We start from the raw sequence: 15,143 nt of genomic DNA, 5'->3' as shown, positions 1-15,143 counted from the left end.
TTCATACGAGTATGGGTATTCTGGTTTCTTCCCACCTCCCAAAAGCATACAGAAGGTGGATTGGCATCTCCAGGTGTGGTTGATTGAGTCTCTGTGTAAGTGTGTGGTGCCTTGTGATGGACTGGCACCTTTTCCAGGCTGTACACCTGCCTTGTGCCCAGTGTTTCCAGGAAGCGCTGACCCACTGTAACCCTGATCAGAATGAAGCAAATAGATCAATAAATGATCAGATTTTGGTAAGCTGCAGTGTAAATGTTGCCAGACGTTTAGCAAGAAGTTTAGTGGGCTCATGAGGGGTCCCATAATGCACCATGATGTGTCCATACTGCCCTCGTGTGTAGATACCAAGCAATACCACCATTAGCTCATTCCTTAGGGGTTGTGGTGGGATGGTGGAGCTTTTTAAGAAGGGATTGGGAAAGTAAAGATCTACTTCACAGTCTATGCTTCAAAACTACACATCTATGTTTATTGATGATAAAATGTGGGCACTTGGGAGTTCATGGAAGGATCCTGGCTTCATCATGGCACTCTGAACTTATAAAATAAATAAAATAAAATAAAAGTGCCTCTTATTTGTGAGCCCACATGCAACCAACCATACAACGTGATTATTGAACCCACTGATTTAATCAGATGCTTCATTTACTATAGCAGTTTACTGCATGTATGGATTAGTTGGCAGCATTGTGTTGAAGGCATTATTTTCCTTTAAAGACATACAAAACTAGTTCAAAAACACACTAATAAAAAGATTCATTTCATAATAAAAAGATTCATTTAATAATAAAAAAGATTCATTTCATAATAAAATACAATTCAGAGTAAAATAAACATTTGTTGTTTTGGACAAAAAAAAAAGTCACCCTGCCACTTTTCTTTAGGTCTCTACCTTACTCTCCATGACTATGTAATGTAAGTGAGTGTACTATGTACACTTTACCACAAGTATTTAAACTAATATTATTAAATAAATACTACAAAAAGTAAATAACATTTTGCTAATTAAACTAGCTTGCGCATTACTTTAAATTCGTTAGCTTGCTACGTAGGGAGCATAGTGGAATCGATTTGAGACGCACCCAGAAGCGTGCCGGCCGGCCCTTTAACTGCATGATGTCAGGCGTTTGCAGACCACGTGATCTCTGTGGGTGTGTTTACAATCGTCGATGTAAACAGAAGGTGATTTCGGAGTGACAGGGAAATCGAATTAGATGGTGTGTTAAAAGTGAAGAGTCGTTTTAAATAATCTATGCAGCAGCTCGGTGGGATTTCTTAAGCGCCATGGAGCTGTACATCAACCTGAAGGTGAATTTTCGGGGCAACACCAAGAGTTTTCTGCTGTCCGGCTCGGAGATTAAGAGCTGGGAGTGTATGGAGGCCACGGTAAGAATACAGCGCAACCTTATATTATTATTATTATTTATTATTTATTTACACATTACCCATCGCACACAACGGTTTTATTTTATATTAATATTTAATTAATTCAATACAGACTAAAGAATCCTGAACGGTTTATTTGTTAATTGTTCGGGCCTACAACCTGTCAAATCTCTAATCCCGCATCGTCATGGCAACAGCGCCTCCATTTTGCTCGTGCGCGTTCATGAATCATTCACTCATTCATCTTCAGTCACCACTTTGTCCTGATTAGGGTCGCTGCTGGTCCTGAGCCTACCCGGAAACATTGAGAGCAGTGCAGGAAAACACCCCGACCAGTGCACCAACACACTACACTCAGCGACTCATTATTCACTTAACTAGAGGCTATTAACATCATTCAATCCACCTACTGACATGTTTCCAGAGCTGTAGGTGTGTATAAATCACGGGCATGAAAGGAGAACATGACAATTTCCTTAAATACAATGACCTAATGGTGACGGATCAAACCCAGGTCACTAGAACCTTGACTCGTTTACGTTCATTCATTATTTATTTGTTCATTTTTTGTTCATTTAAGTAATACAGTGATCAGGGTCAAGGTGGGTCCTGGGTACAAGGCATGGAAACAACCTGGACAGGGGGCCAATCCTCAGTCATCAATCTCATCTTGTACAGACATTGTCTGATGATTTTCCTCTGTAATGTCAGACTCATTCATTCGATCATTTATTGTATGTTTTAACATTGCTTTATCCTGGTCAGGGTCGCGGTGGGTACAATTTGCCAGTCATAGGGTAGAAAACACAACCCGGACAGGTCGCCAGTCCATCAAAGGGCACACACACGTACACACACATTCACACTTGTATTTCCAATCAACCTGACCGCATGTCTTCGGACTGTGGGAGGAAAACCGGAGCACCCGGAGGAAACCCACATGAAAAAGGGAAGAACATGCAAAATCCAAACGGAAGGAAACTAGGCCACTCCACCTGGGATTCAAACCCAGGACCTTCTTGCTGTGAGGGGACAGTGGTGACGGTGCTACCCACCGAGCCACCGTGCCACCCCAGTCAACATCACTATGAACGTCGTCATAAATATTATTCTAATACCTCAGGAACGAAAGGCCCTGTCGGTATGTTTAACAACAATAATAAAGCTCAGGCTCATTCCGGTCTAAAGGCCATGTTTCCTCCCGCAGGTGAAGAGATCTTTTGGGTTGTGCAGCCTACAGCTGACTTACTATGATGAGGAGAATGAAGAGGTGAGTGCGTCAATAGAAATTCCATTCTGCGTCAGTCATGATTATGTAAAACGTCACCAGGAAACGGGACACGCCCAGTGAGATACTGACCTTCTGCATTCTTTCTGTGTTGTAGGTGTCGATAAACAGCCAGTGTGAGTGAAGAGCGTCATGAGTATTAACAACGTTAAACACAAACATTTACATGCATTCAAATATCTTGTAATATATTATAATATTTTACTTTTCAGTGGAGTATGAAGAGGCTCTGAAGGTAAAGGCTATATAATTATATCCATAATAATAATAATAATAATAATAATAAAAATAATAATAATAACAATAACAATAATAATAATAATAATAATAATAAATAATAATAATAATAATAATAATAAATAATAAATCTCTGACTAAATCATGTCTGGAGAAAGTTTCCAGCTTTAGTAAACAACCAAAACCTTTCAAAAATGTTAGTAAGTAGGCTTACTATTTGATGTGTTTGTAGAGCTCCTAGTGTGGTAGCCAATCCCTGAAATATATATATTTTGATAGATTATATTTTAAATTATAAAATAATAAATATAATGATTACTCGGCACTCATCTCATTAGTGCTGACTGCCGGGTGCTGCAGTTACTCCCTCTGCTGGCTGATTGATAGTGCTGCACAGAGACAAATTATAATGGAGATCGGTGTGTGACTCTCCGTGCACGATACAGATCTCCATATGAACCTGCATGGGGGGTGCAAAGTCACAGCCCTTCTTAGTCAGCACTAGAGGTGAAATACAGTCAGGGAATTGGATATGACTAGATGATAGAGAGAAATTAGATAAAAGACTAACTGTCAAAGGCTGTTTCAGACCTCTCGGGATCTGTTTCGTCTCCACAGAGCGCCGCTAGGCAGGGCAACCGGCTGCAGATGAACGTCTACGAGAGCCGAGGCGCAGGCAGAGTCCCCGGACCAGTACCCGGCCCGAACCTGGCTCAGGTGAAGTCGGGCAGCATGACGGAACCGAAGAAAGGCTTTCGACCCCCTCAGCACTGCCCGAGCCTGGCGCAGGCGGTGAGCCGAAAAGTTCAGGCTGCTGTTCCCGAACAGGGTTTAGTAAGGATGAGTAATTTGCCGTTCACACCGCACACACAGATACGGACCACTGCAACAGTGACACCTAGTGTCACGCCGGGGAGCAGCACCAGTGGTGGAGGAGAAGAGAGATCATAGCGAGGAAATATTAATAATTAATAATTAATAATAATTAATAATGCAGATATTAATAAATAAAGTGGGATGATTTTTTTTGTTCAGTAAACATGAATGAAATGCTGATTAATTTGTTTAATAAACTGACAAATAGAAACGAGTAAATATAAAGAACTAAACAACATAAGGCATGCCATAAATTACACAGTCATATGTACAAGTAAATAAATAAATAAAAGCTATATCGGATTCGTTTGATCTGTTATTTTGTCCAGTTCTGGTGGCAGCAAACTGATATAACGTTTGTTTTTGTTTAAGGTGTCCCTCAATGAGCTTAAAGGTGGTAAAGCAGAGGATAAGACGCCTCCAGCCTGGTTCACCTCTTACATGGAGAAGGTAAAACAGTAGTGCCTCACACACAGCTCTTTTCCACCAGTGTGGAACTGGTTCGGCTCCAGTTCAAATTTTGAAATGTTTGGTTTATTTTCATCAAAAATGAATACATTCTGAACCAGGAACGTTTGTCAGCACACCAGACCTGACATTAATAAATAAAATCCACATTCTGTGTCCAGTTTAAGGATCAGGTAGTGCGGGAGGCGGTGGAGAAGATCTGCCGGGAGTTCTCGGGCCAGTGCTGCATCCATAAACCCCTTGGAGCCGAGGCTCAGGTCTCCGAGGTCTCCTCATCCACGCTGCCCGGAGCTCCGAGCTCAGCACCCGCCTGCAGCAGCTGCAGGGGACAGACCGCCGGAGGAGGATACCAGTGCAGGTAAGAGGGCCTGGGTGAACTACTTTAGGCCAAAAGGACACCTGAACATGACATGAAATTGTCTGCCAGATGTGGAATTGTGAGAGTACTGTGTGTTTGTGTGTGTGTGTGTGGGGGGGTCGTGTTTGAACATGTGCTTTGTGTGATCCCCAGCGTGTGTACATCCTGCACTCTCTGTGAGCCGTGTAGCTTCTCTCATGACCCAAGCCACAGCCTAGTGAGGGCCCGGACGCCCCTGTCCATCCCCGAACGAGGCTCTCCAGCTCCGGATCAAAGCAGGCAAGCTCTTCTCTTCATATTTGTACACAACAGTAAACAGTAAATGACTGACTAGGGTTTAGGAAAATATTTGGACACAGAAAGGGGTTTTCAGATTGGTTTGTGTACAGGAAAGCATCCATGGGGTTGGTATCTCACCAGCAGGACAGGACAGTTTTGACGCGGTTGTGAAACCGTTTCCTGTGAGGTCGTATTTCGTGTGTTTAGGTTCTACAGACGGGGAGATCGGAGTTTCCGTAAGGCAGAAAAGCAGCGTCTGAAGGCCGAGAAGCGGCAGCTGAAGGCGGAGGTGAAGGAGATCAGAAAGCAGCTGAGGATGGAGAGGAGGACCCTGCAGTGGGGCTGTACAGCAGACGGGACCTCGTCTCCGGTGCTGCTGCAGCCCAGAGCGACGCAGATCAACAGCCCCGAGTACGTAGCATTGTTTAATAATCATGCCGTCCAATCACCTCACAATCAAGAGCACAAATTATTACATAATTATCTCATGATTCAAAGTACAAATAGAGCTCATTTTTATTCTTATCCTGTAATGCTGTCTGATCCAAGGTGGTTGCTAGTATGTTGCTAGGTGGACGTATGATGTTTTAGGTCATTTCCCACAAACGTGGTTTGACAAATGTGCTGCGAAGGAACTGCAGAGCCCTGACCTCATCGCTGACCACTCCACAAACTTGTGGAAAGCTTATTTTTAGAATCTGGAAGAGTGGAGGCTGTTATGGCCACAATATTGCTGCCAAAGGTTTTGGAATAGGATGTACAACAAGCTTGTGGTCACGTGTCCACATACTTTTTTGGCCATGTAGTGTATAGTCACTCTACAGCACACACACACTCAGTGCAGTTGTTGTAGCTCCAGTCGTCCTGACTGCACGTCTTTGGACTTGTGGGGGGAAACTGGAGCACCCGGAGGAAACCCACACGGACGCAGGGAGAACATGCAAACTCCACACAGAAAGAATCGAACCCAGGTCCTTCCTGCTGCCACCGTGCCGCCCCTGTTCTGTCACATCACACACATTCATCACGACCGCACGTCTCTGCATTAGGCAGCTGTTATTATACTGTAATAACACAATCAAGGTCGAAGGTTGACGCATTTCTGGTGTCACGCCTCCCTGCAGGCGTCCGAAGCGTCCGTGTCCCCTCGCCGTCCCCGCCATGACGGCTCTGCTGCTGGACGAAAACCTGCCGGACGGATCGCGTCTCAGACCCGGGACCAAATTCATCAAGTACTGGAAAATGAAGAACAGCGGCACAATGAGCTGGAGCTCAGAGACCAAGGTAGTACTGCACCAGCACACACACACACACACACACACACATGTGCCCTTTAAAAACTGGTTCATACAGTATATATGCCAAATGACAATCAGCCATACCATTAAAACCAGTTGCCAGCGCTGACCCGTTGAGACATGGACTCCACATGACTTTCGAGGAGGTCCTGTGGTATATGGTGCCATGAGAGTGTCAACAGGTTCTTCAATAAATCCTAAAAAAAACAGGATACTGGGAATCTGACCAAACCATCTGATACCACAGAGCCACGGTAGCTCTTCTGGAGTCCATACCAGACGTCAGAGCCTTCATACCAGCAACGAGTCTTGGCCACCCAGCAGCCTGTCTCGTCACACTCACTCAGGTCTTTATAATGAATCTTTATTGAATATCGTCACTGGTCTGTTTTACAGTTGAAGTTCATGTGGGGGAACCTGGCCGTGGGTTCGGGCGAGAGATGGAAGGAGGTTGCTGTGCCCACGCTGCAGCCTGGCCAGGTGCGTATCTTTTATCCAGGTGACTTACATTGCAAGCAATTAAGGGTTAAGGGGCCCAGTAGTGGCAGCTTGATGGTGGTGGGGACTTCAGATCACTAATCCAGTATCTTAACCACCGAGCTACCACTGCCCAAAGTGAATGACCGGATGTTTATGAACACATAGTGTACACATGCCGTTCTAGGTCGGACTAGTGAGCGTGGCGCTGTTAGCGCCAACTTTGGAGGGCACCTACACCTCACATTGGCGCCTGGCACATCGAGCAGAGCAGTTCGGGCCCCGGGTTTGGTGCAGCATCGTAGTGGATCCTGAAGCCCCAACCGCCATCTCTGCTGATGGGCTGCTCGTCTCTCCATGCGTCACCCCACAGGTCAGTCCACTTGCGCTCATGATTAACATGCATTAAAAAATTGTCAGTAGTTTGCTGTGGGGAAAAGATACTACAGGATGAAGGGGTGAGGTGAACCCTTTATTTTTGGGATTTTTTTTTAGGATAAATCAGTGCGTACTCTGGAGCGGGAGGAGAAAAACCGGACGGCCGTGAGGGAACAGCTGCTCATCACGGTCGATCAGGATTGCGATCAGGAGTTTTACATTCCATCTGTAGATCTGCTAACAGCGCAGGTACCAGCTCCTAAATCAGACTGTTTAATACAAATGCAAAATAAATGCAGTCATTCTACTGTCTGGACCAGAAAACTCAAAGTCTGTCCTGTTTTTATTGCATTTCCCTCCAATTTTACTCCCAATCGAGTCGTATCTAATTCCCTGATGTAATTTCACCTCTACTCCTGATTGAGGAGGGTTATAACCAACACACACACACACACACACGTGTGCGGTACGTTCGCTTCCTTGTACCTGCACTAGCCGGGTTTATATGGAGATCCGTATCACACACGATCTCTATTATCCCCCGTCGTTCAGCCAGCAGACTTCGTAATTGCAGCAGTTATGTGAAATCGCTGCACCCCTCCCTCCCTCCCTCCCTCCACCAGACAAGAAATCCAAAACTTTGTGTAGGTTGAATTTTTACCCTTTATCTCCCAGTCTGGTCGTGCCCAATGCCTTGCTGCTTGCACTACCTCGATATGGTCGCACTCTTAAGTACCCCCTCTGAAAGGTGCACAGCAGGAGCTTATACCCCGGCGAGCTGTGTATGAGAGCTTGGCTCATGATGTGCACGATTCAGAGCGATATTTTCACCCTGTGTTACCGAAATCGTTATTAAGGTCACTGATCTGTGCTTTTCTCGGCAGGACTTGCTGTCATTTGAGCTTCTGGATATTAATATCGTTCAGGAGTTGGAGAGCGTGCCGAATAACACTCCTGCAGGTACACTTGAGTCCTAAACATTCCGATTCTCATTGTATCACACTTTATACATCCCTATAAGCTGTAAAATTACTTATACCCTTGGGAAATAGGTTTAAATGGGTCATAGAAACGTATTGGTGGTTAATTCGCACAGTTATATGAGAGACATCGAAACCTTTAATATAAGTAATTCTTGAGTTCTGGGTTTTTTCAATTACATTTATTCCGCTGCTGGAGATCTTCACACCCTTGCATCCGTTCACCTGGTAATGGCAGATTCTCACAGAGAGTCACAATATGCCATTTCTGCGGTGCCAGTTAGCCGCCGGTTAGCCTCTGTTTCTCAGAAAACAGCCAGTCGTGTCTGTTGTATGCCTGGCCAGGTCGATAGCATTAGTTGGCACCACGAAACACTCTGAAAATACACTTTAAAAACTTTAATGGGACCGTGGAGATCAAGTGGGTGGAGCTGTGGGTTACCAACTAGAAGGTTGTGGGTTTGAATCCTGGCTCTGCCACACAGCCCCTTTTAGACCCTTGAGCAAGGCCTTTAACCCTCTTGGCTCCAGGGGCGCCATACATTTGATGGGATATGCGAATAAAGAATCATTGTTCTTTTACACATATGTATGTATGTATATATGACAGATAAAGCTGTTCCTTCTATCTTATTATTTTTATTATTATTATAACATTTTTCATGACTTTCTAACAAGGTTGCCAGTAATTCCGGAGCTCTTGTCTGTGCTGTGTGTATGCAGATATCACTCCATGCATATCTCCTCTGCCCCATGATGCACTGCTGCAGGACAAGTCCGCTCTGGGGCTCATCCAGGAGGAAACAGAAGCCCAAGCAGTCAACAGCATTTTGGGTAAAAACTAAAAAGCGCATTACAAAAAAAAACATACTAATAAAAATGAGCCCAGATGAGGTCAAAGCTAAGCTAAAGGATCTTCAGAGGAAATCATGATTTATAAAAGCTTCTAGATGAATGAGCAGTGCTTCAGATCGTCTAGTTTTTAATCCAGCTGATCACAGGTGGCATTGTGTGACTCTACACATGGTATACCTCTCAGCTCTCTTGATCTGGGGTGAGGGCGGAGTAATAAACTCCAGTCGGACTGGATAAGGGTCCAAAACTGAAAAGAAGACTTCCTATGATGCTAGAACATGCTGTAGGGGGTATAACTCAGCAGTTAAGATACTGGACTAGTAATCAAAGGTTGCTATTCAAGCCCTACCACTGCCAGGTTGCCACTGTTGGGCCCCTGAACGAGTCGTTTCTCCTCTCAGATGTCGCTCAGACCCCCTCAGAATCAGGAGGAGTTCCAGCCCAGGAGAAAGGAGAAGACGACGTGATCAGTCGTCAGTTCGTGAGCGATCATGTGATTCGCTCTCTCACGCTGGGCGGAGTGTTGGAGCACGGCGTACTTCATGGAAGATGCACCACGAACGGTGGGTCCGTTTGTCACATTTTCTGATCAGTTTAATAAGCGGTGTCCTGGTCGGGGTCACGGTGGATCCTTTTTTTCTCTGGAATTTCTGTGGAATCCTTCCCCCACAGAACCAATCATGTTTTTATGTACACGCTTGATCACCTGATAGTACTGCTGGGGATTCGAACCCTGGACTCTGTAGCTGTAGTGTGTAGCTGTAGAGATACTGAATTGCCCTATAGGTGAATGTGTGTGTGTGTGTGTGTGTCTGCCCTGCAATGGACTGGCGGCCCGTCCAGGGTGTTACTGTGTGCCTCGCGCCCACTGAAAAGCTGGGATAGGCTCCCCCCCACCCCCGTGACCATGATGATTATGCCACTGTCCCTGTTATTGACATAATTGACATATATGCATATAGTGATGGATTGACGCCCTGTCCAGGGTGGTCTGGTGAAGAAGCCTGAAAAAGAACTCGGAATAGAAGTAGAACATGAATAAACGTATAAAAAAATTCAATAAACGAAACATTTTCCATGTTCAGGAACCTCAAACGGGACCGAAGTTTTATGACCGTTTCTCTGTTTGCAGTCCTGCGTCCAGCCCCGCAAGGCTCCGTGTCTCTTTGCGAGAGGAGGGTGGACAGAATGTCCGAAAGCTTCGACACTCCAGCATCGGTCCCACCTAAAGCGGAGACGGAAGAGGAACTTCACGGTCCGGCTCCGCTTCTCTCCGTTACCGCGGATCAGCTTCCTGCAGGTAAAAGAGCTTGTGCTAGTAGTAGCGAAGGGTTCCATCTAAGGGTCAGTGCAGGACGGTGCTGTATTGTTTTTTAACAAATACACCTGGTACCAGAGGACGTTATAGCCAGTTTTAATTTATATTAGGGCAGCGGGTCAGGTACTGGACTAGTAATCGAAAGGTCACTGGTTCAAGCCCGAGATTAAAGGCCCTTGACCCTCAATTGCTCGGACTGTAAACTGTCACAAGTCGCTTTGGATAAAAGCATCTGCTAAATGCCAAAAAATGCAAATAATACACAGTGGATGATCTGAAAGCATCAGGAACAACAGTTACACAGAGGACAATGAGCAGTGAACTGCACTGTCTTTTCCTCCTCTATTTCTATCTAGTCGTATCCAATTCCCCAGCTGTCCCGCCGCTATGGCTACAGGCCACCACCTTGACCGTGGAGGGCCGTACTTAACACACACCAACCCCGACACACAGAGATCAGTATAGCGTACTGAGAGTCACGCACTACTCTCCATTATTCGTCGTCTCTGCGCAGATCCTCACCCAGCCAGCAGGGCCCGCTATTGCAGCCGCAAATAGACGGCCGGCCAATAGCAGAGCTGAGATCTCAGCGGTGATGACTAACCTGATTTTCCTCCCCGCTTAGATGAAGGGAACGAGTCCGACATCGAGAGAATCTTAGTGGAACCTGCCGCCGGGGAGGACGATGCTTCAGAGAAGAAGAAGTCGAGGAAGCAGAAAGCGCGAGAGACGGAGGAAGGTAAAGAAGGTCGCAGCAGGACGTCGTCCGCCTCCTCCGAGGACTACATCATCATCCTGCCCGACTGCTTCGACACCAGTCGCCCCCTCGGGGAGTCCATGTACAGCTCCGCTCTCTCTCAGCCCGGGGACGAGAGCCCGCGCCAGGTGAGCGCCGATGCTAACGACATGCTGTGCGCGTCTCAGACCCTGGATTCGGTCCCACTCACGCCCGTCGTCGTAGCCGCACCCCGACCCTCCGCCCAGTCCGGGTGAGTTCACACTGGTTACCATGTTCAGTCAAATTAAATGTGTTTAATCATGCGCTTCCAGTGTAAGACAAAAGTTTGGTTATAGGCCAATCCTTCTCACCCAACCCGAGACCTTCTGTAGCTTCTCACCATACATCACAGATGGCTTGAGATGTCATGACCAAGTGTCCACATACTTTAGGCTTCCGCTTCATAATCATCTCCCTTACTGACCTGCAGCTCCGACACCGAGGAGCAGTCAGAAAGCGCTGAGACTCCAGGAGATCCTGAGGAACATCAGCTACCTACAGACACAGAGAACGAGGAGCCGGAACATCATGGTACACACACACACACACACACACACACACATTAACACACACACACACACACACACACACACACACACACACACCTGTACGAAGTGAATATTGATCTGTTGTACTGATGTACTGATGGTTCTGTTTGGCAGATTCTGCACCGAGTCCTTCAGACGCTACGAGCTCCTGTTCAGCTGCTGATTCTGAGATCCAGGAACTCAAGTACGGCGAAATAAACATAATTAAAAAATCAGTTTAATTAATTAATTTATTAAATGTGTGTTTCAGAGAAATGCTGATGATCAAAAGTATTGGGACGCCCCTTCTAGATTATAAATTCATGTGTTTCAGCCACCAAATTTGCTAATAAATGTGTAAGAAATCAGTGATATGAAGAAAATCTTATACTTCCAACTTTGCACTAGTTTAGGGAAGGTCCTCTCCTGTTCCAGCATGACTGTGCCCCTGTGCACAAAGCAAGGCTTTCTCGATCAACATCAGCACCAAACGGTACAAATGGTGCCATCTTTTGACTGGACGGACACAAATTCCCACAGACATACTGTACTTCAAAGTCTTTTGAGAGGTTGCACTATTTGAAGGTCAGTGGTGTGTGATAAACTGATGGACAGAAAGTAGGATCGGTGCCTTTACCCTGCGGGGACAGCGACTCCTACTGTGTGGTTACAGAGCAAACCTAGTCCGCCAGAGCGCATGGTGGAACTGGATATATCCAAATAAAGACAATTTAATAGGGAACAGTTGCAAAATGTATATAAGTAGGAATATAAATAAAGAGAAATGACTTTTTTAATAGGAGTAAATGGCTAAAAATAAAGGTCTAAATCCCTGTTATATTTTCTCTTTCTCTCTCTCTGTTCTCAGAGCTAACAGTATAACCGGTGGTCTGGTGAAAGGTGCTCTCTCTGTGGCAGCCTCGGCTTATAAAGCCCTGTTTACGGGACTGTCCGGCTCTGAACAAGTGAGTGGAGATGATTTCATTATATTAGATTAGATTAGATTAGATTCAACTCTATTGTCATTACACATGTACAAGTACAAGGCAACTAAATGCAGTTTAGCATCTAACCAGAAGTGCAATAAGCAGCAAGTGCAGGATAAACAGTATCTACAATATACATTATTTACAGGATATGTGCAGTGGTATGAATAAGATATACAGGTGAATTATTGATATTATTGAATGTACTATAAACGAGATATATAGCTAAAGACATAATATACAGATATATACTGTTTAATATATAATTAAACAGTTAGGATACAATCCTGTCTGGTTCCTGATTGGTTAACGCTAGGTTTCTACATGCAGCAATTCCAGCACTCAAGCAGAGTCGATCCTGTTACGCTGAAGAACGAGCCTTGCTTGATTAAAGCAGATTTTAATATCAAACAAGCTAACACCCATAAACCTAGAAACTATTTCAACCCCTGAAGTTTGCACAATAAAAATGTCATATTTTTAAAGTGTTAAATTTTTTCTGGTATAAAACATTTAAGTGGCGTCTTAGTTACGCAGTCAGCCAGTTTAACTGCTTTAGAGATTAATTGCTAAGCCTGTTTAGCTAACTGGACTCTAGCCCACCATTGCACAGATCTCGAGCTTCGGGTTACAGAACAGCTCCGCTATCAGCCATCCGGGTGCAAGTGCGACCTCTGCTGGACGGTCGAGGCACTGATCCACACATGATACTGCGGTCTGCGAGACTGCACCCCTAGCAGGTGAAAAGAACGTGGCGTGTGACGGCCTCGGCCCTCCTAGAGTGGGTAAAAAAGGGGGGAAATGCTATAACGGGGAAGCTGTTACTGAAACATGAAAATCTCTGCACATGCTCAGTTCTGAGAGAGAGATGAATGTGTGAGAACAGTCCTCAGTGGGATGCTCGTATATGACCTGTACGTCTTTATTATTTACAGTGTGTAAACACAACAGCTGTCAGATAAGCTGTGGGTTGTAATCTACTACGGTCATTTATTTATTTACTTTAAGGAACTTCTTTATTAGGAGTAGTAATGATTTAAGATGGTGTGGCGATTATTACGGCTACTACGCTACCTATCTGCTGAACTCGGCCACCTTCTCAGTAGGATGCTCGTGTATGACCCGTGCGCCTTTTTTCGTAGCTTCCAGAGGAAGCCGCCACTCAGGATGCCATGATGGCCGTCCTGGTGGAGATGGGTTTCGCCGATCGGGCGCTGAACCAGCGACTGCTGAAAAAACACAGCCTGAACCTGCTGGACGTCGTCAATGAACTCGTGCACATGCAGGACAACGACTGGTACTCCAACCGCTACTGATACCCTGATCAGCGGGATTCTAACCTTTAATCTTTAGCACTATTATTTATGAATTTCTTTCTGTGTGTGTGTGTGTGTGTGAGTGCGAGTGTGTATGTGCTCCAATCATAGGTGAGATTCCATAAGTAGAGAAATGACCAGAATTTCATTCCAATATTTCATTCCTATATTTATTCCTGTTGTTTGTAGTTTATTAGGTGGGTGGGTGTGGTTGCGTTTGCTTAATTATAATGACTAGTATTCCACTGCCTGTCAAGCTCCCAGTTTATCTTCCAGTTTGCCATTTTCCAGCCTTGTACCGGCTCCCCGTTACACTCCAGCCACCAGCCTGAGAGATCAGTGCGCGATACGGATCTCCATCAGAGCCCACCTCATGAGAGGTGTGTGTTAGTGTTAGTTACAGAGGTCTGCAGCAGTATAGGTGAAATACGATCTGGGAATTGGATACGACTAAACTGGGAGGAAAAATGAAAAATGCATAAAAAGCTTCGTCCTTACAAGCTCTTGACATGCAGTGTGTGTCTTCATTAGCTCGAAATGAGCGCAAAGTCTTATTCAAAGCATAAAAGTCCAGAACTGGAAATAACTGCTTCTATGTAGAAAGTGATTTTAATTAATAAGACGTGCTAGTGTTCATGATCTGATCTGTAGGTTTTGATTTTGAACTAGAAACTGGATTTATTCTCTAGAACATCTGGGTAAGGATGTAAAAATAATTAATATATATATTTCTTTTTAGTTGCTCATTAACATGATGCACTTAACGATCAGTTGATTAGCTGATCAGCAATCAAAACTGATCCCTGGATTAAAGACAATTCCATGATGATGATGATGATGATGAGGAGGACTGTAGTGTGTAATGCTTCTTTAATATGCATCGCTTTACATTCCTGCTTTAGGAAGGACATTCAACTGATGTGTTACTTGAACATCTAATGCTTAAATATTTTTATTCCTGTTTATGAAAATAAGAACACAAAATAAGTCTTTTTTAATTTACATTGTGTAAACGCAACAGCTATCAGATAATCTGTGGGTTGTAATCTGCTACGATCGTTTATTTATGTACTTCTTTATTAAGAGTAGTAATAATTGGGAATGGTGTAATAGACGCTCGGATGGTGTGGCGATTATTACTGCTACTATGCTACCTGCCGAAATCGGCGTTCTAATCTCAGTGGTGCTATCAGCCGGCTCACTGTCTGCACAGGCACGACTGGTTGTATTATCTTTTTGAAGTAATATTTTCAATCAGCAAAATTACATCGTATGTGTGATGTGCACAACGTTAAGTATGTTATTTTATCTTGGTTTGTGTGCAATGGTTGACAAAGG

General features: G+C 44.7%; 1 protein-coding gene across 3 annotated transcripts; it reads left to right on the top strand.

Annotated features, from left to right (window-relative positions):
* The first annotated feature begins 1,160 nt into the window (after positions 1 to 1,160).
* nbr1b (NBR1 autophagy cargo receptor b) lies at positions 1,161 to 15,143 on the top strand. Of its 3 annotated transcripts, none has more exons than XM_062984934.1 (22): positions 1,161 to 1,386; positions 2,594 to 2,656; positions 2,772 to 2,790; positions 2,887 to 2,909; positions 3,530 to 3,703; positions 4,160 to 4,237; positions 4,417 to 4,613; positions 4,767 to 4,892; positions 5,100 to 5,303; positions 6,017 to 6,176; positions 6,587 to 6,670; positions 6,855 to 7,040; positions 7,163 to 7,294; positions 7,930 to 8,005; positions 8,749 to 8,859; positions 9,282 to 9,443; positions 10,013 to 10,180; positions 10,824 to 11,187; positions 11,407 to 11,507; positions 11,639 to 11,708; positions 12,372 to 12,468; positions 13,632 to 15,143. In XM_062984934.1, exons 1-22 carry the CDS (start codon positions 1,285 to 1,287, stop codon positions 13,803 to 13,805), a joined length of 2,871 nt encoding a protein of 956 aa, XP_062841004.1. In that variant the 5' UTR covers positions 1,161 to 1,284; the 3' UTR covers positions 13,806 to 15,143. The 3 variants fall into 3 exon arrangements, 2 of the variants coding, with proteins under 2 accessions (XP_062841004.1, XP_062841003.1); XM_062984933.1 differs by having other exon boundaries at positions 3,530 to 3,745; XR_010007337.1 differs by lacking the exon at positions 13,632 to 15,143 and having other exon boundaries at positions 3,530 to 3,745; positions 11,639 to 12,088; positions 12,372 to 12,460.

The sequence above is a fragment of the Trichomycterus rosablanca genome, chromosome 22 (genome assembly GCF_030014385.1).
Source record: "Trichomycterus rosablanca isolate fTriRos1 chromosome 22, fTriRos1.hap1, whole genome shotgun sequence".
Classification (NCBI taxonomy): Eukaryota; Metazoa; Chordata; class Actinopteri; order Siluriformes; family Trichomycteridae; genus Trichomycterus; species Trichomycterus rosablanca.
The sequence above is the reverse complement of the archived record's forward strand: the minus strand, read 5'-3'. Positions and strand labels throughout refer to the sequence as shown.